Raw genomic sequence first — 23,980 nt, 5'->3', positions numbered from 1 at the left:
TATAAAGAAGTGAAAGCCTTTATTCAAAGCCTCATCAAGCAAACAATTGTTTTTTTCTATTGTTGGGGGTGTATATAGCATTGCCAAGAATTGTTTAAAACATTGTTTTACTATTTGTTTGTTTCAACTTTTTTAGGTGCAAATGTTTGTGTATGTGAGATGTGCTATTGCCATTTAAAATTGTTGTAGAGGGGCGCCTGGGTGGCTCAGTCGGTTGAGCGTCCGACTTCGGCTCAGGTCATGATCTCACGGTCCGTGAGTTCCAGCCCCGCGTCGGGCTCTGTGCTGATGGCTCGGAGCCTGAAGCCTGCTTCGGATTCTGTGTCTCCCTCTCTCTCTGCCCCTCCCCCACTCATGCTCTGTCTCTCTCTGTCTTGTAAATGAATACACTAAAAAATTTTTTTTAAATTGTTGTAGAATAGTGGTTCTTCACCTGAGAATTTAGATAAGAGAAACACTATATAAATGATTAAAATATTTACTTTATTTAGTAGTGTAGGGTGACTTTTGAATTTATACATATCGATGAAAGTCTTATTCATTCATGCAAAAACAATGAATGGCTAAGGTATTAAGATATTATGAGGTTGACCTGCCTTCCGTCTTGTTTTGTTGTTGTTGTTGTTCTATCCTTCCTCTAAAGGAGCGGAGATGAGTCATGATTCTATTTGAATTCTAAATCCTTTACCTATGGAGAAAATAAAGCTCTCCTATAGATCTAAATTTTGACTGTGTAATAAACCCAAACTGCACATATTCTAAATAGTCTGCTAATTGCCCCCTGGGTTCCAGGCCAATGTTCTGATAGAATGGGAGGATGTATATTGCTGATATCTTTATATTATCTCAGATAACTTAAAAGACTATGTTTTCTTATGCCCTGACAGGTTGGTACAGAGGATATACCCTCCAAAATAAATCGAAAAAGGTATGGTGTATCATTCCATTTTTTTTTTTTTAACGTTTATTTTATTATTTTTGAGACAGAGAGAGACAGAGCATGAACGGGGGAGGGGCAGAGAGAGAGGGAGACACAGAATCGGAAGCAGGCTCCAGGCTCTGGGCCATCAGCCCAGAGCCTGACGCGGGGCTCGAACTCATGGACCGCGAGATCGTGACCTGAGCCGAAGTCGGACGCTTAACCGACCGAGCCACCCAGGCGCCCCTATCATTCCATTTTTAATTTGAATCTGTCTGCTAGTTTTGTGTTACTCATTTTCTGCTCATTGCTGTCTCTAGACCTAGTTTGTGTTCTCTGTGATGGTTCTTCTTTAGACCTGAAAACACATTCTCTGACCTCAATGTTTAGGTAAAATGGCACAAGTCCCATTGGCCGTATTCCTACCTGCCACCTCAAGGATAGAGGCCAGAGGTGAATTCACACACTGTGTCGGGCATTTTGCTTTCTGTCCCTCAAGCTAAAAAGGGTGGTGATACAGTGACATTGTTATTGTTGGCTGTCTCTTTCAGGGGGACCCGTGCTTCTTCTTAATCCTTGGGCTGCAATGCTTACATCCCAGAACTAAAGCGTCCCCCCATTTCTGCTTGATTCTATCCTTTATCACAAAATGGATAAGCCAGCGTCGTCGTTTCGAAACCGGGAACCTCCCAACCCCAGTAATACGTCATGAAATCAACTTAGTGGGTTATTAACCATCATTTTCCAAACACCAAAACTCTGAAAAGTAGAAAAGAAAATGGAACACTGTGACAAATCCTGTTTCATGCAACTTTTGTTTGCGGCTCATACGTTTATGTATCTTCTGTATTTTAAATTATATTTTATGTATAGTTAAGTACCGGGTTGCCATGAGAACGTATCTCATCATGGGCAGAGAGTTTGAAAAATACTGACCCTAGCAGGTTCCTGTACCCAGTGCCAAAACTACTCATCAGCAAGCTACAGAAAATCTATTAGTTATGTTAATACCCCCCTCAGTTAATTTTAGGTCTGGTCAGTGCTTTTCCTTTGACGCAGCACCCTCTGGAGCGTATGGAGTCAGCACTTTGTTTTGAAAGAGCAGAGTTGATCGGGCCATAGTATTTCCCAGTTAGTTCACATGCAAAATAGCTCATTAGGAAAGGGGTAAGAGAAACATTTCAGATGTTATCATGGAAGTGAACAAAACAAAGCAAGAACAACCCAAAACCCACAGTTCTTATTTTTCAAACACAGCATGAGATACAAGTAATCTGGGCACATAACTCTCAAGAGAGCTCAGCGGGTAGAAAAGCAGAAACCACTGTTTTGGTCAGGCTTTTTGTATATTTGGCTTTTATGTCATACGCAGTATTTTCACACACACACACGCACACACACGCATTTTGTTAACTTTGACAGTTTCATAATCTTCCAAAATAAAGGAGTATTTGCTCATAACACGAGTATCAACTCCCACAATTTTGGTTCTTTTTATCCCGCCCCAAATCCTGATGCTGAATTTTTCTGCCCATAGTTTGATTCTTGTGCCACATGTTTTCATTTCCAGCTTAATTATTTTCATTTAATCTCTTGCTGACTTTAATTTTTCTAGACCGTCAAATAGGGATGTACGACAGGGATGTTCTTGTGTGAATGAAAGCATCATAAGACTAAATCCAAGACCTTCCGTCCTTTTAGGATCTTTGTACTCCGTTTATAGACACTCCTGCCGCTTGGTATGGGGTCAGCCCTATCAGTGTTTATTTTATTCACAATTAGAGAAACGATAGTTATTTCAAAACATGATTGGAGTTAACAGTTTTAAAGTTCTGAGTTTATTAAAGAGCAAGCATATTTATGCCACTTAACCCCCAATCTTTAAGAAAAAAAATGCTAACTTAAAAAAAAATGAACCAAAACCCATTCTCAGGTAAGGTCATATGAACTTAAAGAACAAACACAATTCTTGATTTTTAACTGGTGATTGTGAATCATGTTGAAACAAGCTCCCAGACCACACTCTACCCTTTCAGAGAGTTACAGAATGTGAGGATCCTTTTTGCGCATAGACGACCGCGGTTTCTAAGGCATCCTGTGATGTCCTAATAGATCAAAATGCATCTTAACTAGTGCCCTTGTTGTCGTCTTTGAAGAGTGAATGGAGTGCTTTGCTAGGATCTAAATGACAAGTTCCGGGTGTGTTTTTTTCAATTTTTTTTTTTGTCTTCATTTTCTTAAAATCCTTAAACTTTAAATCTCAGCCTTATGAAGAATGATTTCAGGAAGAGCTTCTTTTAAGTCGGTGATAATTCAACGTTGCATTTCAATGAAATGGGAGGACAAACAAGGACCTGGCATTTACTTGTTGATTTTTAAGTTGAAGTATCTTCTTGTTGGAGAACTCCAGGAAGCATCTAGGGAATTCAGATAGTCATCATGAATTATGTTGAGCTTTTGACTCCCTTTCATTAAGAGATCCAGCCTATTTGAAACGCCCTTCTAATGCTGTTTTCCTGCCTTTGACGGTCTTTAGGGGAGGAACTCTTTGAAAGGCCTGTTATTTTAATGGAAATTTTGGGTGTCATTTATCAGCCAACCTAGCCATTTAGAGCAGTGATAAAATGAGCTTGTGGTTTTACAAATTGAAGAAGCCAAGAGCTTTGCAGAAACTGATTATTGATCCCCGCATGATTGTGGAAGTGTGGATAAGGGCAATATCTAGAAAGTCATTAGTTTATTTTTTTTACTGAAGTGACTTAAGTTGCATTGAGAAAGGAAAGTCAAAAATGAGATAGGCTTTAAATCAGTAACCTATCCCCCAAGTTTATCCTGACTTTTTTTTTTTTTAAGTTTATTTATTTTGAGAGAGAGAGAGAAAGCGGGGAGGGAAAGAAAGGGAGAGAAGGAATCCCAAGAAGGCTCCGAGCTGTCAGCGAGGAGCCCAATGCGGGGCTCAAACTCATGAACCATGAGATCATAACTTGAGCTGAAATCAAGAGTAGGACGCTTAGCTGACTGAGCCGCATAGGGGCCCCATCCTGCCTTTGTGTGTATCAGATGGGCATAGGAAAAGTTCTACAAGGCTCAGATTTACCAGAGCAATTAAATGGCTGTAGGTGGGCGTATGCTCTCATGGAGGGAGGATGCCTACAGAGAACAGAGTGGTAATGCAACGAAATAAATATTCTGTTAACAGGAAAACCGTCAGGTCTGTAAATTTAGCATAAATCATCTGCTGGTAGTCTGCTTAGATGTTACAAAATAAGTCACTGTTTTTTTTTTTTTTTTTAAATCTTTTTTCAACGTTTTTTATTTTATTTTTGGGACAGAGAGAGACAGAGCATGAACGGGGGAGGGGCAGAGAGAGAGGGAGACACAGAATCGGAAACAGGCTCCAGGCTCCGAGCCGTCAGCCCAGAGCCTGACGCGGGGCTCGAACTCACGGACCGCGAGATCGTGACCTGGCTGAAGTCGGACGCTTAACCGACTGCGCCACCCAGGCGCCCCCCTAAGTCACTGTTTTTATTTCACATGCTTCTGTCTTTGATTTGGACTTCTCCCAGTTATTAGGAGGAGACCAGTCATCAGATTACGAATGCCCAAAAAATTTTAGCTGGTCCGTTACCCTTCTTGATGAGAAAAATCTGCTGTGAGGATATTCCTTGGGATTAGCAGTGTTACACCGCATTTTAACCTACAAATATGGCTCCACGTAACTATTGCTTTAAGTGATTCATCACTTGCTAACTTCCCACTCCCCGTTTTTGTTTGTTTTTAACCATTTGATCGGTTTCCCAACATGACTTTGAGTCCTTCCTCTGTAGTGAAAGAGGTCAGTGTCCCCTTGCTCCTGTGTGTGTTCTGGGGCTGCTCAATAACAGACTGGCATGGTACTTTATTACTTAGACACCCTATGCCTATCCCTTCCTCAAAGTGAGGAGGGGAAGGTAATGTACTTGTTTTGGGGTTCTTCCTGCCTGGCAGGAAAGGATGGCCATTTTGCCTTTGACTCAAGCAGTGGCAGGATCTCTCCTGCCATCACCACTTGTGGGAACAGCTCCATCTCAGATTTTCTTGCTGTTTCCTGTTTTGTTGACAAAGGGCTAAAATGGAGAAAGAAGAGTATTATTCAGGCAAACGTAGCACACGAAACCGGACACCACACTGACCCCAGTGGTCGGTCACTGAGTGCATTAAGGATCGCTGGGTACATACACATCTTTGACCCGGTCCCCCAGGTAGGAGGATATTCCTCTCCCACCTTTGCGGTCAGCCACTCCCGACACGGAATGTCTACAGGGTCGCACTGACCTTTGCAGGTGCTGGGCTGGGAGCAGTTGGGCCAGTGGTGCCCATTAAATGTACTCTTTTCCTACTTCTACTGGTCTGGCATGCAAACTGCCCTTAAAACAAAGAGCAGCAATGCCTTTTCCAGATGGCAGTTTCGCCATTTCTTGATGAATGTATCACCCAGTTAAACAATAGAAGCCGTTGGCATTTAGGAAAACTCAGATCCATGACCTGCTTTCTGGTGGTTAGATCTGATCTTCACTTCTTCAGTTTCTACTGATTGGTTTCCAGTCTTTCTCTTGGGTCCTTCTGGGCCTTGGTTCTCCCATGGGCAATGTCACAATAGCGATGGAGAATTGCCTCTTAGGAATATAGAATGGAGAGCCATTTGAGACTGGATAATTAGAACTAATTGATTTGGGGCACATTTGGTTTAAGTAAAAGTGCTGACAGGGATTGTTTTAGAAAATCACTGTAATTTTATGGGCCACTAAGTACATAGCCCTCCATGTCACTAATTATGTGAAACCATTTAAAGGGAAGCATTTCATGGTACGATCTGGAGGGTTTTAGGATCTCACTGTGAAAGTCCTTGACATTAGTGCGGCCCTGAGCTGACCCGGACATGTTTGCCTGTCCACTTGGGAAGCATCTCTCCTAGGCTCTGGGAACCCAGCTCTTAATTTCTGTCTTTTCAGCCATGCTTTCGTTTAGGTGTCAGTCAGGATGGTCGGCCCCCGCAAGCCTGGCCGCAAACTCTAGCCACTGTCCAGGCATCCTGTTTCTTCCTCATTCATTCCTGATGCCCTCCCTCTGTGCTCTTTACGCTGAGATTCGTATAGCCGTGTAACCAAAGTTCTTCTCTCTGTAGGGGATTTTCCCTGAAACGTATATCCATTTGAAGGAGGCAACTGTGGAAGACCGAGGGTAAGTTCCAATTCCAGGAAGACTCCTAGAAGTTGGTGAAGATGTCAAATTATCATTAAAGAGTTTCTTTTGCGCAGGATTTCTCTCTTCTCATATAAGAGGGAAGTGAATAAAAACCTTTTCCTGACGTGGTTCTTTCTGTTACAATTGTTCCTCCCTGGCATCCTTCCCTAGAATCCTAAAGACGGACAATGAATGAATGAAGGGCCCTTACCTTCCTTTTGTGCTGTCTGCTCACTGAGTGTTTGTGTGCTCATGTGTGCACATATGTGAAGCTTTGGCACTCTTTTGCTGGTAAGATCTGAGAGCCCCCAATTTGTCACCCTTGGGACAGAGATGGGCAAGCTGCATCCCTACAGTAACCAGCACTAAAGCTTAGACAAGTCAGGTAGCCTCACTGCACCTTGGACTTTTCCAGTGCAAATTGGGGGCGATAAATCTGGCCCTATGTTGGTTGAGCTTAATGTAAAATTATGAAACAACGTGTCTGAACACGGCCTGCAGATAATATCCATCAAGTTTTGGATGTTCTTATTTTTCATCCACCCTGCCGTGTGTCCTGGAAAGTACTTCCTCTGTGGCCATTAAGAGGAGTAAGACGCTCGGCCTGAAGTGGAAGAGAGAGACACGGTGTGGTTGGTGAGCCCAGGGGCCGGAGAGTTAAGGAGGGAAGGAGAGCCTGACATCCCAGGGCTCATAGAGAGTGGAACGGATCAGAGTCATGCAGGCTCAGGGCATCAAAGGACAGTCTCGGTCGTAAGTTCCGCATCCGTGTTTTATAGACGAGAGGTGGAGACATGCCCCAGTTCACACGGCTACTTTTCAGTAGCAGAACCAAGGCTGAAAACCAGGTGTCCTGCCCTTCCGGAGAAGCTTCCTTCCACTGGGCCATCCCTGGGGAGGCCTCCATTGTCACGCTGGCGAAAGGGCACGCAGGGAGGCATGATCAGGGAGGCATGATCCCGTTAACTAGGGCTGACAGGTAAAAATGCAGGGTGCCCAGGTGAAAATCAGATAACACCAAGTACTTGTTTACAGTAAATATGACCCAGGTATTTCATGAGTCATACTTGTACTAAAAAAATTAAGAGTATATTATATATATTATATATTGTATATACAACATATATAATATATGGTCTATAATATAATATATATTATACAATATAACATGATATATAATAATATATATTAATATTAATAAATATCAATATATAACAATATATATAATATATAAAACATAATTATAATATATACTATATATGATATTTATTATAATTATAATATATAACATATATATAACATCATATAACTTATATATCATATAACATATATATAAATTATATATAATATACATCATATAACTTATATAACTTATATATAATATATATCATAACATATATAGTAAATATTATAATTATATAACTATATGTTATATATATTATATATTATATGTCTTATGTATATTACATATATAATATAATACAGATTATAGATTATAGGTTATTTTAATCTGTCTGAAATCCAAACTTAACCGGGTGTCTTGTAGTCTTAATTAAGTCCGGCAATCCTACCACTATTTGCCATTTGTTCGCTTCCCCTTACTCTCCTTTTCTCCTTTTGCTCATCATAAAAATAGCAGAGGATTGATGTGAATAGATACGGGGCCCACTTTGTTGTAAGTCTCCTGTGAGCGAGTGAGGAGTTTGGTTTGTATGCGTTTTCAGTGCAGCGAGGCAGCAGATAAGAATCCTGAGCATCACTTCATAAGAGAGCACTGCCTCGGTCCCTAGCAGCAGGTCCTGGTTGAGGTTACAAGCCCCACGACCCCTGTGCCATGAACACTTCACCCTCTCTCCCTAATGAAACGGTTGCTTGGCAGAACGAGCTAAAATACTGGCTTTGGGGCTTCCATGCCTAGGAATCACCGTAGCCAGCAGTGGCTGATAACCATTGCTCCTGTAACGATCCGAAATGGGGCAGTCCAGGCTGGGCCACGGGTCCATCTCATTGCAGAAATGATTCCTTTTGAGAGCTGTAGTGGTAAGGTCCTTCTCTTTCCCTCAGATGCCTAGGGGTAATAAAGTCTTCCAAACAAATTTCCCCACAACGGGTGAGTTTTGTCTTGTCTCCAGCCTAACCAGCCCCACTCCCGTCTTTGAACTGTGGGGAATATGACCTCTGTCAAGAAAAGCAGGGATGATCGACCCAGTGTAACACGAGCCTCTGTCTGGTTCTCTTTAGGCAGCACGAGACCGTGATCCCTGGTGAGCTCCCACTGGTGCAGGAGCTCACGTCGACCCTGCGAGAATGGGCTGTCATCTGGCGCAAGCTCTACGTGGTGAGCTTTCCCCGGGTCTTGAAGCTGGTGGCGTTATTTTCTGGTCCTGTATGTTCTGCTGCAAGGTGTCAGCTGCATGGAGTAGGGTGCAACCATTGTGTGTTCCATTGTATGGAACCCCCCGTACCTCAGCCAGAAGCCAGAGGATGGGGAACACACTGATGGAGTCCATAAAAAGAGAGTGAGAGAGTGAGAGCATGAGCGGGGGGAGAAGGGCAGAGAGGAGGAGAAAGATAGACAGAGAGAGAGGGAGAGAGAAAATCTCAAGCAGGCTCCGCACTGAGAGTGGAGGGCTGTATCCCATGACCCTGGAATCATGACCTGAGCCAAATCAAGACTTAGGCTCAACCGACCAAGCCCCCCAAGTGCCCTGTCTTTTTTATTATATGCTAGTGTGTGTAAAGTGTATCTAACTTTGGTTTTGATTTGGTGGCTGATGACAGCATCTTTTCATGTGCCTTTTGGTCATTTGGATATCTTCTTTGTAGGAATGTTCGTTCAGGTATTTTGCCCATCTTAAAATTGTGATGTTTGCCTTTTTATGATTGACTTGTAAGGACATTTTGTCTCTTATCAGAGATATGATTTGAAAACTCACTCTGGGTTTTTTCCCTTTCTTGATGGTACTCTTCGATGCACGAAACTTGTTAATTTTGAAGAAGTCTGATTTTCCTATTTTTTGGTTCTGTTGTTTGTGCTTTTGGTATCCTAAGAACCATAGGGTGTTATTACAGGATCTTGTTTGCTTCTTTTCCCAAAATTTATGCCTTTTATTTCTTTTTCTTGGTCTTTTGCACTGGCTGGAACCTCTCCTACAATGCTGAATAAAATTGGTGAGAGAAAAAAAAAAAAGGTCCGTATAATGGACCATACAGTGGTTGATAACCATCATATTCTCATTGTCCTGGGGTAGGGTCATTGATGACACGAGATGGTGGAAGGAACAGTAGAAACGCTCTTAGCCTTTTGATGTGTAACCCAGTGGATAGGAATTTGTCAGTGTTTCACCGCCCAGCCGCGTGAGGACTCCTGTAAGGGTGGCACACGGCAGCCAGCGTACCTTACCGACCCCGCAAGTTAAGTGGTATTAAGTCACGGTCTTAAGTCTTCTCTTTGAGGCCAACTCGAAGGACTATTTCTCTCGACAGTGGTTTGACCTCATAGTGCTAGTAAGATACACTAGTTCAATGGGAAATTACACAGGAACCAGCCCATCGTCTCCACGATAAACCATAATCACAAGTTGTGTGTAGTTTGCAATCAGGACGAGGTAGATGTGACCTTTAATATTATCGGGCTGAGAACACCCGGGGGCAGCTGTCTTGCAAGAGGCCAGGAATGCTCAAAGTCCCCGGGCAGCAAGTTTGCATCTGTGTCCCACACCAGGAAGCTCTTTCCTTGACATCAGAATGCACAAATATCCTTTTCTGACGTTCCCTCTTTCTTGGAGACCCGGAGGTAAGTGAGCGTCATTAGGTCCTGTCTCCATTAGTATCTTTCCCGGCTGACCGGGAATTCTCACGGTGAAAGCTTATTCTCTCATTCGATGCATGAATGAGTGCAGTGAGGAAGGAGACTGGACCCGATGTCCTGGAAGCCATTCTCTTTCCTTTATGTGACTTTGTTTATTTAGGGTTTTGTTCAGTCATGTGTTGACTCTTCATTTGAACTCTCAAAAGCCAATCTTAATAACTTATGGAGAACACCTCCCTCTAGACCCTTAATATTAAAAACAGTAATCAGAAGCTCATTCTAGCATAACTTCTAAGAGTTAATGTATGATTCCATTTCCATCCTGGGCTGGTGTTACCCATGATGGATCACAGCAGCAGAAATCACCAACCCCTTCCGTGGACAAGCACAGGATTTTTCTCTGCCTGCCCATCTTTCAAGGCCTAGTTCAAATTCGTTCTTCCTTATCGTGTGGCTTCTAACCACACCAATCCATAACGTTTCCTTTTGGACCGCTGGAGCACTTACTGAGGCCATCATCCGGCCCTTAGGGCATACGGCATTGTAATGCCAGTGATCTTTTGATCTCTTTATGTGTAATTGAGGGGTGAGCTACCTGTAGGTTCTTAAATCAGGAACTCCGGGAGGACAGACCTGCCCTTTTAAGCCCATTGGCCGACATCAATCAACGTCTGTTGAAAGCACTCTCTGGTTCTGGTTAATTGATCAGTTAGTGTTGGATGTGCAACAAGTTTGATAGATGAGAATTGCGTATACACGGGTTACTTCCTTAATGCATTCTTTCTGGAAATTGGTGGGTGGTGACACGTATCGGATAATTAGTACTGGGAAATGAGAGCTTTAACGTCGTAATGTCAGAGAGTGGAGAACATGGACGAGGTCGACTTTCTTGTTGAGACACAACGCTTGTGCTCACTTCATTATCTGTGTCTTCCACATGTTTACAGGTGAATTTACCATGTTGATTGTTGGTAGAAATGAGAAATAAGGGAACTAGGGAGGAAGAAGTCTGATTCGTGTATTTGGGCTTCCAGAAACCCGTACTGCTTAAATGGTGGTAAGCCCAGGGCGAAGATTTCCTATGAGGGCATTTCGCTATTTAATAGCAGAAAGAAAGAGAGAGAGAGAGAGAGAGAGAGAGAGAGAGAGAGAGAGAGAGAGAGAAGAAAGAAAGAGAGAAAGAAAAAAGAAGGAAGGAGGGAGGGAAGGAAGGCAGGCAGGCAAAGAAATAACTTCTGTCTTCTCTCAGAGGACAATATTAACTTTCCCTCTCTTAATATTGACAGCTAATAAGGTAATCATTTTGCTAATTGTGAATATTAAAAAATGTCTTATAGCTGCTATAGGTGACTAAAACACATTCATTGTGGGAATCTTAATTGATGGGGCTCAGCAATCTGCTTCTGCTTTTGATATTTGCTTGTTCATTAAAATATAATCCACTTAGGGGTGCCTGGGTAGCTCAGTCGGCTAAGCATCTGACCCTTGATTTCAGCTCAGGTTATGATCTCATGGTCAGTGAGTTCGAGCCCTACATCGGGCTCTGCATTGACAGTGTGGGGCCTGCTTGGAATTCTCTCTCCTTTTCTCTTTCTCTCTCTCTCTCTCTCTCTCTCTCTCTCTCTCTCAAGATAAATAAACTTAAAAAAAAAAAGTTAAAAGAAAATAAGCCACTTAAAATGGGTTCATTATTAATCATGACTTTCTTTTCTTCCTGTTCCTTCCTAAAATATTGACAGTTCGCTTCAGGCAGAATTTCTGAATTCCTTTCTTAAAAATTTGTGCGTCAAAGTACCAAACCTCAAATATTACGCTTTACTGGGAAAACGGTAAAAGGACCCCAAATCCGTAGTTTTCACCCCTCCCCACCCCACCCCACCCATACTTTTATGAGTGTTTTTGATTTTTCTGATTCTGTAAAGTCTTTCAATTTGTGTAAAGATAAATATGGATTTTACTAATCCACATCAATACTTATATTTTTCTTGTGCATTTCCTCCTTCAGACTTTGAGACCGGGTGTTCTGTTTGATATCTGTAAAGATACTTGGGGAGTCTTACAACATCCATATTTCTCTACAGCACATTTACTGGTTCTCTCCTTCTCAGTCTGTGCTCATGAGAAATTTATGGAGTAGATCCAGAGTCTTGTATGAGGGGAAGGTGCCATCCAGTAACCAGTATAAGCCCAGCCATGTAGACACAGGTAATTATTCTAGACAGGGAAGACATTTGGATAGCTGTGATTTATTTTTAGCAGTCACACTGTACCCTTGTGAAATAACCATAAATATGTTTTAAAGGTTTCACTGAAGAGAGGGGAACCCAGTCGTCCAAAACACAGAGAAAAAAATGATGACAACCCACATGTGCCTTCTTTTCCTCTTTGTTAATATTAGCACCAGTCTTTCCCATTTAATTGTCTTTCCTGGTGATGGCGGTTTTATGCTTTGGGGAGAAAGCAGGCTGTGGGAGACAAACCCTGGTCTAGAAATCGGGAAGGTTGGCCCTGCCCTGCCTGGCTCTTAGGCAAGTCACTTGATGTCTCCAAGCGTCATCTGGATTCTGCCCCTCTGTGAAAGTGACATAAAATCTGCCTTGCTGACTCCATGGAGTTGTGAGGGCAGGAAAAGAGATGGCAGCTGTGAAATCATGGGGCAGACTGAACATCCGGGACTTTGCAGATATCATTCTTGCTGCTGTCCTAGCTTGAAATAGTAGCCTCTCTGGACGTCCTCCCTCTGGGCAGCCTTGACTTGGCATCCCTCTGACCCAACTCAGAGTCTCTGAAGCTCCCTTGTGTGTGCCCCCTGAGCCCCCTCTCCATCCAAGGCCACTTCCTTTGCCTTGTGTTATCATCTTAGGCGGGGCGGCCTTGAGCACTCAGTAACCAGGCTGTTCCTCACGGCAGATAGTGAGCCTCTTTCGTGTAGACTCAAGTCTGGGAGGCATGGATCACTCCAGAAATGAAAAGGGAAGCATGCCAAATGCAGAGTGCAAATTCCCCACAGTTTCTGGCTTTGTCTACGCCACTGTTTCTCCCCTGGAGCCTGTCTAGTGGGTGTGTTTTCAGTGGTGAGTCAGGAAAGGGGGAAACATTGTGAATGAGGAGGTGGTCGCCTTGTGAAATGGCAAGATGGTGGACGCTGGGGTCAGATAGGTGACCAGTTCTTACGTTCTGGTTTGCACCCTTACTTGGTATGTACTTTTTTTTATATTCAGGAAAAAAAAAAAACAAAAACAAAAAACAGCAAACCCAGTAATTGTTACCGCAAACAAGCAAACTGAAACAGAAAGAACTCAGATCCTGAAGGCAGGGATTTGGGTCCAGGGTATGCCAGTAAGCTGATTCTGCAGGCTGAGACAAGTCCTTTGACCCCTAGGTTTTATTTCTCTTACCTAAAATGGTAATTACATATTACATACCCCTTGCACACTTGCTGTAAGGATTCCGTAGGATAATCTGTATAAAACTCCCAGGACACTGCCTGGCACTTTGTCATCAAAATGTGGCGGCCCCCAACTATCCCCTTACAGCACTGCTTCTGTGGACTTCTGCCCCCAAGTCATTTCAGGGTGCTCTCCAACTTGGGGCTGATGAGTGGGCTCCCTTCCAGCTCCCTTGTCTCCTATTTCTTTTCTGAAGGGTTAGGTTCAGCCTCCCAAAATTATATGGGCCAATCAGGCCGGCTGACCTCACCGAGGGTGAGAATTTAAACACCCTCGGTCAGTGGTTTCACACGTATTCTGTCCATTCTTCTCTGCTGCATCTCAGGGTCATTCGTTCTCCCCAGCCTGGGAAAGTACGTCCAGTGAGCTGAACTTCTTTCCTTTCTAACAACAACACATCTTCCACTCGAGTTCCTCCAGCCGCAAGGGCGGACGCCTGTGCATTGATTTAAACATCACGGGACTATGGTAATACCCAGGTGTCCCTTTTTCAGTAACAACCCAGCAACACTTCTTGAATCCGTGTGGATCTACACCCCACATTCTAATCCATTTTCTCAACCAGTAATCAGGACTTGAAAACTGACAGGTTAGGATGTATTTGTGGGGACAGATGGATGGAAATTTTTGAAAGAGGTACTGTCCTGGAAATTCTGAGATATTTAGTGATGGTGAACATACTCTAGAACTTCTCCCTTCCCGAGATTTAGCTATGTGCTGCTCCCCAGCTTCCGGTTGGAGAAATGGTTCAGTGAGTGTTGGTCAGCCGGCCTGATTGGCCCATATAATTTTGGGAGGCTGAACCTAACCCTTCAGAAAAGAAATAGGAGACAAGCCTGGTGGTGGGTAGAAGGTGGTTAGTGTGTGATGTAGAATCACGTGAACATAATTGCTAAAATGTAGTTCGTAGAAGGGACTGATCTCTCATTTAAAATTCGCCAGTACGATAAAACCTTGAGCTGGTCTGTATGTAGTTCTGTAAAAATCTGGAGCGGAGAACAAGTGCCCAGAGCTGAGGTGGGCGCGGGGAACTTGCCAGACACAATGGATCGCCTTTCTTCCCATCGTTGCATATCCACGCAGATTAAAGCTACTCAAGTCTAATCTTTCTGAACTGGTGGTTATTACTGGCTGCCGGGACACATGCTCTGAAGTGTAATTAAGCTTGGTCCCATGGTTGGAAGCCAGCGTCTGATTGCTTATTACCAAGGACAGAAAATTCCCATAGAAAACTGTGTCTCGTTTTCAGGACATTTCATCTACAAGCCCTGCGGGGGCGTGGCTCTCGTGGGAGACAAGATGGGACGTGGCAGTGACTGGGGCCGGGCAGGGGGTGAGCTTTGGGTGTTTTCCCGGGTTTGTTTTACTCCGTCTGGGTCGCCTGCCTTTCAGGATTTCTCGCGCTACGTCCTGCGGCACAAAATTGCCTTGCCGGAACCTGGTCTTGAAAAATGAAGCCTTTGCTAGTCAGGCAGAGCCTTTTTCTGGGAAAGAGAAGAGGCCTCGCTAGCATGGAGAGAAAGAGTATTCGGGGCCCTGTGGGTTCCCGTTCACCCAGAGAGCAGAGTCCGTGCAGCATGAGGACGCCCAGGAGCCAAGATGCCACTCCAGACCCCAGGAGTTATAGACACTGGGCAAAGCCAGGAGAGTCACGGCAGAGAGATCTACCCGGGTGGAATTCGATAGAGCCTGTGAGCCCATCAGGAGTGAGATGGTCAGAGTCAGATACCGTCAATCAGGAAGTTGCTTAGAAGAGTAATTAAGTTTAACATCTCAGCCGTAGACTCACAGACGCTCATCCCCAGGAGTGGATCCCAGACCCAGTCCCTTTGTTTTACAGATGGGCGTGTATCTCAGAGGGAGTGATTTGCCCAAAGTCATTTCGCGAGCCAGTGACAGAATTAGAAGTCGTGACCAAGTCCCCATACTTTCTGTCCAGCGCTTCGGCCTCGGAATCAAAATCGGCACAGAAGGGGGGAAAGGTTGGTGGACAGAGGAACTATTCCTTTGCCAATGGAGAGGTGGAGGACCAGAGAAAAGTCTTTGTCTTCTGCATTCTTTGGGAAAGTGACTAGAAGCCAGGTTTTCTGATACCCAGGGAGGTGGCGTCATTGTCTCAGTGGCCCCTAGGATTTCTAAAATAGTCAATGGGGGGCTTCTCTATCCCTGCCATTATTGAAGGCAAAGCTGTTTTTTCTTGCGACTTTGTTTTTATCTCTAGAAATTCTTAGAGAGAGAGAGAGCATGCGCGAGAAAACCATTCATAATAGAAATGTAAAAAGTGAGACCTTCGAGATCTCCACGCGAAAGAGAGGGAGAACTTCTAAGCAAGGGCAGGAATGCCTATATTGTCTGGTCGGAGACTATTTCAAGTTCTCTATTTCACGCAGCTGTACCTGAAATTGGAATCAAAGTGTTGTTTTACATCTGAGCTGTCAAAATTCATTCTTGAGTCACTCCTGTCCCAGGATTGTGCTGATTTTTGCAGAGAGGATCAGAGAGATTGTTAAATAAATTCCCTGCTCTCTTAAATTATGTGACAGCGGCGGCTAGTGCAAAAAAAGGCTGGGGTGCCTGGGTGGCTCACTTAATCGTCCGACTTCAGCTCAGGTCATGATCTCACGCCTCACGAGTTCGAGCCCCACGTCTGGCTCTGTGCTGAGGGTTCGGTTTTCTCCTCACTTGGCCTCACGGGCTTCCCTAGGAACCCGTAAAGTGTCAGGGTCCAGCTGTTGCCCAGAGCATCCAACTTCGAACAATTTCACAAATGTGGCGAGGAAATTCACGTCCGTAAAGTAAATGGGAAAGTGGCTTCCTTTGGTGTGTTCCAGCTTGTCTATTCAGAATTAATTGGGCACAGCGAATCACAGAAGAATGGCTGTCTTCATCCTTCTTTTTTTGGGGGGGGGGGGGGTGGAACTTGGCAAAGAAGGCTGATATGGACAGGCAATAATTAAATCGCCCCGGATAGTGTCTGATATCATTGAGACCAAGAACTTGTGAGCATGTGCCATAAAGCACTGTCTCTCAGAAGGGATCCCCCGAGTCTGAGACCTTTATTTTTTATCATAATACGAGAAATAACATCTTCGTTAGAATTTTTAAAAACCCACCAAAACAGCTAAGTAAGAGTAGACAAATAGGTTGCAAGAAAGAAAAAAAGAAAAAAAAGATCCCTTTCTTGCCCAGCAGCTTTGAAAGGCAAAATTTTACAGCCTCAATTTCTCCTTTTGTGAAGTTGAAAGACAACGGGATGGCAATATTTTATATAGAATTACGTGGGGAATAAAACCAGGGTTTTTACCTTTGCTTATTAAAAATGAAGCTTTTTAAAGTCTCATCTTTATGCTTTTCAAAAGACTGACTGATGAGAAAGGCAATTCAGAAAATGCCAAAAGCATGAGATGTAGCTAATTGCAAAATGTTAAGTAGGTTTCTTGTTGTGTACTTTTCGCATCCATAGTGTTAATGGAGCATATAAGCCAGTTCTTCGAGTCTCTCCTTGGTGTTCTCACAGGACATTGAACTTCTTTTAGGGCTTTTATCACACTCTGCTAATCTCACTGCTGTCTCCCCCTGTCCTGGCCGACTTCTGCACTGAGGGCTCTTCGCTCTGCGTTTGCTCTTTGTTCGGGAGTACCTTGGGTGTTTTCAGTATCTTGATTGTACTTGATAACTTGCCCAGGAATCTGCCCCAGGGATTGTTGTAGAAGAACATCACAAAAGAACATGCCGTACAGCCATTGACAATTTTCTTTGTGTATGTGTGTGTGTGTGTGTGTGTGGGGGGGGGAGTTGCGTTGTCTTTACAACAGATAAAAATAGTTCCTATAATTTAAAAATGTATAGTTACATAAATATATCATGACTTTTCACCTGTAAATAAAAAAGAAGTGATTTCGTAGTATTTATGGGGTGATTGGAATTGTGCAAGTTATTTTAAATAAACATTTGAAAAGCGATCCACAAAACGGTTTTGTTTGATGACTGTATCTCAAATGTCTTCCTTCTCCCGTGTACACCCTATCATATTTCAACCATTTATTTTTCTTCTGGCACTTTTCATAATTTAAAATTATCTCGTGTGTATATAAATATTATATGTTCATTATTCATGTAAATAATATTGTATAAATAATTGATATATATTATTTACATATATAATCATATATTAATCACTTAGATAAAATCAAGGTCTTAATGGCTTGGACATCAGATACTTGCCTCTTAAAATGATAGAGGTACGTATAATTAGTTAGTCATAAGTTCGTTTGGTTCAGGTATAGAAGTTCTTACCAAAGCCCAGAATAACGGTTTAATTATTGTAGGTCTAACAATTTTGGGGATGGCCTAACAGTTTTATGGGGACTTTAAATAATATTTTCCATTTTACTTTCCATTATCCTTTATCTCTGATATAACAGTTCTTTCTCCATCCATAATTTACTTATGTGGCACATTTTATAGAACGCCCACCCTACACGAGCTCGTAGGGATACAAAAATGAACAAGCTCCTCGTCCTGTAGAAGCTGACTGTCTTACGAAGAGAGTCAAATGGGCCAGGATGGTCCAGGTTCTGAGTGACGTGATGAGAGTCAATCCCAGGAGCAATGGTAGGGATAGCCAGCCCACAGTTAGGGTTTCAAGCAAGAGACTTCTAAGTTGAGACCAAAGAAGTAAGAATTAGCAATTGACGGAGCTCATAGCGTGTGAGGAGGTGTGAAATGCGGGGGGACGTTTGAGGGGGAAGAGGGAAAAGGGGTTCCAGGTAGGGGAAGTACCATATTGAGAGGGTCTGGAGCACTCCAGAGAAATGGGCATAGCTTTTAATGGGAGGAGTGTAGATTTTTGAGGTAGAGATTGGTGCGAAATGTAGCTGGGAATGTGGGCAGGACCCAAGATAGGAAGGAGTTTACAGTGTGACTGCTGTGTCTGGAAGACAGAAGAAATCCCTGGAGGGTTGAAAACAGAGGTGGGACATGGCTGAACTTAGGGTACATGGATGATTTGATATACTTATGCGTTAAGAATAGTCATCCATTCTACACTGGCTTCTGTGATTCGAAAGTTGAAATAGGGTAGGGAGTGGGCGTGGCCTAGAGCAAAGCCATCCCTATTTTTAAAAGATCCCTTTGAAGTTCACAACTTCATGGCAAAACGAATGGCTTCAGTAACACCTTATAAAGTCAGAGCCGAGTCAAGAGATATTTCCATCCTCCATCACACCTTCGTATTTTTGTTCTTTTCCTCCACCTCACTTTCCCATCCTAGAACAACAAGGTCACACTTTTCCGCCAGCTGCAGCAGATGACCTATAGCCTGATTGAGTGGCGGTCCCAGATCCTGTCTGGAACGCTCCCCAAGGATGAACTGGCAGAGCTCAAGAAGAAGGTCACAGCCAAAATTGATCACGGGAACAGGTAAACGAGGGATGGGTTCGCTGAGGACTTGGAAAGAGATGGGCGCATTCATGCTAAGGCCATACCTTGCCATCAGCTTTTGATCTTGGAGTTGTCGAAGAATAATGCTTCCTGCCCTCTTTTTCGCGTTGGAAGGCATTTAATTTTGTTGGAAAAATTTGGCAGTCCCTTCTTAGGCCAGACCCTGCGCTTGGATGTGTGTCAGGGAGATGACAGATGATCAGGGAAGAGGAGACTTCCCTGCCAAACAGACGGAAAGAGACAGCACATCGGAAGTCACATTTTCTGAGGCCTGGGACCGTATCAATTTTTATTCGAACAGTGGATTTTAAATCCGCATCAGACTCATTCTCTTTCTCCCCATGCTCCCTAACTGGGACTGTTGTTTGCAGTGTATGAAAACCACATTTACAAGAAGAGTAAACCATATTTTTAGCCTGTTGATTAGGTCTCCAGTAACCTCCAAAGAGTTTATCACTTCATTAATCTTCCGATCAGCTCAGGCAGATACATAGGTTCCAGACATTACTGACCTTAAGAAAGTGAGAAAGCCGCCAATTCATGAGTTTATGTGGTCTGGGGTTCGTTCTCCTGACCAGCTCCTTTTACAAGACAGGGGTGGTTCCTTCATTAGTTTTGTTGATGATCTCTTTGCCTTTTAGTTTCATTTTCTACATTTCTTCAATTTGTGCATACATGATTTTTCTCCCCTCTCCTATTACCCTACTTCTCCAACCTCAGGACTCTTGGATCTACTTCTGAGACCTGTTAAAATACAGCTCATTATCCTATTTACTTAACTGTTATAGGCTCAGAAAACTGTATTCAGAAATAGCTGGGGTCAACAGAGCATACAGGATTCAGGTTCAATCATTATTCGAAATCTCCTGTGTACCCTTCACATATATTACTTGATTCTAGCCCATTTTATGGTTAAAAAAAAAAAAAAAATAGACCAAGTGAGCAAGTGAGCTTAAGTGATTTACTTCCAAGTTACATAGGTCATAAGTGGGAAAGGCTAAATTTGAGCCCCAAACACACGATTCCATGTTTAAAAAAATTTTTTTTAATGTTTATTTATTTTTGAGACAGAGAGAGACAGAGCATGAACGGGGGAGGGTCAGAGAGAGAGGGAGACACAGAATCCGAAACAGGCTCCAGGCTCTGAGCGGTCAGCATAGAGCCCGACACGGGGCTCGAACTCACGGACGGCGGGATCATGACCTGAGCTGAAGTCGGACACTTAGCCGACTGAGCCACCCAGGCGCCCCACAATTCCATGTTTAAAGCTCCCTTCTTCTTCTTTTTTTTTTTTTAATTTTTTTTTTTTAACGTTTATTTATTTTTGAGACAGAGAGAGACAGAGCATGAACAGGGGAGGGGCAGAGAGAGAGAGGGAGACACAGAATCCGAAACAGGCTCCAGGCTCTGAGCTGTCAGCACAGAGCCCGACGCGGGGCTCGAACTCACGGACCGTGAGATCATGACCTGAGCCGAAGTCGGACGCTTAACCGACCATGCCACCCAGGCGCCCCTAAAGCTCCCTTCTTAGGGTTAAGAACGCACTGCTGTCTCGTCACTTGTCCATTCGCAGGACTGTAACCACAGGGGTTGTATTGCTCGTCATGTGCTGGGGGCATTTTTTCAAAAAAACAGCTATGGTGGGATAAGTCGGGTCCCTCCGTGCGCCTCTGCTGCCTCTGTATTTTTGAGTCTTGTGTGACTTGGGCCTAGAGGACTCTGATCATCAGCGTAGAATGTTAATGTCCCACAAACAGTTGAACACGCCTGCCTTCCCATTCCAGCCTTGAGTAGCAGTTCGAGAGATCAAGCCGTTTCGTCAGTGCCTCAGTACTCAGTCTCTGAGCAGCAACCAAGACCCATGGCTCATGCATCTGGGTGGCCTGTGGGTCTGGCTGCCGTGGAAAGGAACCTGCCAGATTCAATCAGTTGATGGAGATGCTGTAAAACAGGGAGGAGGGTAATTAGACATGTTTGCTTTCTTCCCAAAGACTTGGCACATCTCACGGTGATCCCTCAGCTCTCTTGCTCTTTGAACATCCCTTCTCCCAAATTGCTGGTGCCTGGAATGTTCGCCGGGCATTCGGATAGCAGGATCTTGTTTCCACCACAGTCCCCAGCGTCTTGGAGCTGAGCAAAATGTTTCCTACTCCTGTGTGCCCATCGGGCATAAGAGCCTTGGTAGGGATTGTGCCGTGCGCAGACCGCACGGCTCTTAACGTTGTCTGTATAACACGCAGAGCTACAACTTAACGTAGCCAGGCGTGTTTTTGTGGCAATTGCTGTAGAAGCGTTGCTGTTTGCCAGAAGTGCGCCAGAGTTTGCCAGAAGTGTATCTGGTGTGTAACTAGACATACCGTGTTACGTGCTTTCCATGTTATCTCATTAAATTCTCCCCAACGATACTGAAGGGTGGGCAGTATTTACAGATGAGGAAGGCAGGCCTTCACAAAAGTAAGTAAGTTACCTGGAGTCATCTGTTAAAGCTGAGACTCCAATCCTGATCTAAGTGACGTCGGAGCCCGTGCTCAGAGATAGGTTATGAGATTCCAGCAGTCGAGACCTACTTCATTGATCTCCTTTAAGACAGTCTTTTTTTTTTTTTTTTTTTTAATCTTTATTTTGGAGAGAGAAAGAAAGAGAGAGCGCAAGCAGGGGAGGAACAGAGAGAGAAGGAGACACAGAACGTGAAGCAGGACCCAGGCTCTGAGCTGTCAGCAGAGAGCCCGATGTGAGTGAGGCTTGAACTCGTGAACTGTGAGATCATGACCTGAGCCAAAGTCGGACACTTAACCCGACTGAGCCACCCAGGCACCCCAAGACAAGTCTTGAATTAAGGATTGTCCTCAACACTGAACTTTTTTTTTTTTTTTTTAAATGTTTTATTTTTAAGAGAGAGAGAGCAACAGAGCTTGAGCGGGGGAGGGGCAGAGAGGGAGGAGGAGACACAATTGGAAGCAGACTCCAGGCTCTGAACAGTCAGCACAAAGCCCTATGCAGGGCTCAAACCCACGAACTGGGAGATCATGGCCTGAGCTGAAGTCGGATGCTTAACCGACTGAGCCCCCCCAGGCGCCCCTCAACACTAAACTTTCAGGGAAATCCGGCAAAGCCCCCAGATATTTGTGCATCAGTCCATCATTGTTCCTGTGCCAAACAATAGGAGATTAGGGAAAGAGACATTGGTCAGAGGGATCTGGTCAAAATCCGTGCCACTGTTGCTTTTCCTTTTGAGGTTCCGTGGAACAAATTGTGTATCATTCTATGAGTTTGGTTGACATTACCATAAGAGTTCTATCTCTTGTTATGTGGAGAGGAGGCAGAAATTGAAGGGCGAAAAGCCAAGGGAGCAGTTCTTGACTTGGTACCACCCAAACTTTCTAACTATCAATCCTCCGGGTTCTTCCCTGGGCTCTTCAGGAACGAGTCTGTTCTAAATGAGGAGAACCCACTGATCACTCCTTTCTTTCTAGAATGCTGGGATTAGATCTGGTGGTGAGAGATGACAACGGGAACATCTTGGACCCAGATGAAACCAGCACCATTGCCCTCTTCAGGGCCCATGAAGTGGCCTCAAAAAGGATCGAGGAAAAGATCCAAGAAGAAAAGGTACACGTCCTCCGACGTGCAGATGAGGTTTCATTTTTGCTTTTGTTTTCGATGAAAGGGAATCATTGGCCACAAGAGGTAGAAACGTTTAGAAACTCATCCATTGCCGCGTTTGAAAAAGCAAAAGAGGACAAAAAGAATGAGTCCGGGGTACACCTTCTGATATGGAAAGATCACAAAGATCTACATTAACAGACAAAGAGCAAGATGGAGAACAAGGTGTACAATATACTCATCTTTGTGTTTCAAAAAGGGATACACATACCACAGCGTTTGCACATGCGTTGACTGACTCTGAAACAATAGACAAGAAGTTGATAATCAATGGTTGCCTCTAGGAAGAACTGGGTGGGAGGGAGCCTTTGTACCACGTAACCTTTCGTACTTGGTGTATATAATACAATTTCCAAACTAAATAAAATCATGTTCAAAAAGAAAGCGTTTGAAAGTAACAATTGGACCTTAAACACAAATTGGAAAGGTACAGAGAAAGAGAACAAGAAAAAAAAAATCCCTCATAGTATGACGGCACAGACCCAACCATATTGATATTTTGATATATATTCTTCCAGTCTTTCTGTTCTGTTGAGCAAAGGCTTCTCTTTACTTGGTTGGTAGTTTTGTCTCCTGACTTAGCACAGTTGTCATAATATTTAATTGTGTTCCTGGCTCCAGTGGCTCACCATGCCTGAGGGTGAAGCCTTTCCAGAGGAATCTCTTGTTTGCAATGAGAGCTCTTCCCAAAAAGAGGGATAATGAATCATGATTTTTGTGCCTGTGAGGTTCATTCAGCAGCCATTTGAGAGATGAGAAGTTCTTGAAGCTTCCAAGCCACAAATCGTCTTTAGACAGCACTTAATGAATGGGGTGGGCTTAAGGCCCCTGACAGGACAGTCTTGATCATTCAAAGAATAGTGATGGTGCTTTGCTCACTCGACCGTTTAGCCACGTGCACAGGCTTTCTTCTCCGTCAGTGCTTCTCCCCCGGGGGGTAATTGTATTCGTCCCGCATTTGTCAGCCCGTGTCTTTGCCATTGTTTGTCATTTGCTGAAACCAAGATGCTTTTCTCTCTTTCCCTCCGTGTCCAGTCGGTTCTTCAGAACCTGGACTTGCGGGGCCAGTCTGTCTTCAGTGCTGTCCATACCTACGGCCTCTACGTGAACTTCAAGAACTTCGTCTGCAACATTGGGGAGGATGCCGAGTTGTTCATGGCCCTCTATGACCCGGACCAGTCCACCTTCATCAGGTAGCCGAGTCCCAGGTCATCTGCAGTTGACCTTGCAAAAAGACCCACTCTTACGTGCCACCCACCTAAGGAAGGAGCTCTTTGCTAGGTTTGGGAGGGGGAGATAGAGAAGAAGGGAGGGTCTCTAGGTGATAGAAAGTAACATCCTTTGGGCTCCTGAGCCTTTCTGTATGGCTGCTGGCACAGTGTGTGTGCTCCCTGGGTCTGAGAATCACAGGAAACTCATCAGAACATGGAGACAGGGACAGGATAAGGGAGGAATGCATCGGCAGAGCACAGA

The 23,980-nt window shown here is 44.0% G+C and overlaps 1 protein-coding gene across 4 annotated transcripts in view; it reads left to right on the top strand.

The window, feature by feature from the left end:
* DOCK5 (dedicator of cytokinesis 5) overlaps window positions 1-23,980 on the top strand; it is a 221,546-nt gene that overhangs the window by 83,086 nt on the left and 114,480 nt on the right. For 3 of the 4 annotated variants that reach the window (XM_058720274.1, XM_058720273.1, XM_058720276.1), the window contains exons 3-8: window positions 888-928; window positions 6,084-6,139; window positions 8,384-8,480; window positions 18,675-18,823; window positions 22,318-22,453; window positions 23,543-23,700. In XM_058720274.1, the coding sequence (XP_058576257.1) occupies window positions 888-928; window positions 6,084-6,139; window positions 8,384-8,480; window positions 18,675-18,823; window positions 22,318-22,453; window positions 23,543-23,700 (637 nt within the window). Of the gene's footprint in view, window positions 1-887; window positions 929-6,083; window positions 6,140-8,383; window positions 8,481-18,674; window positions 18,824-22,317; window positions 22,454-23,542; window positions 23,701-23,980 lie in introns of those variants that run through there. The other variant, XM_058720275.1, reaches the window with a different exon arrangement.

Source organism: Neofelis nebulosa, chromosome 3 (genome assembly GCF_028018385.1).
Source record: "Neofelis nebulosa isolate mNeoNeb1 chromosome 3, mNeoNeb1.pri, whole genome shotgun sequence".
NCBI classification, from domain to species: domain Eukaryota; kingdom Metazoa; phylum Chordata; class Mammalia; order Carnivora; family Felidae; genus Neofelis; species Neofelis nebulosa.
Note: the sequence above shows the minus strand (reverse complement) of the source record. Positions and strands in the feature narration are given on the sequence as shown.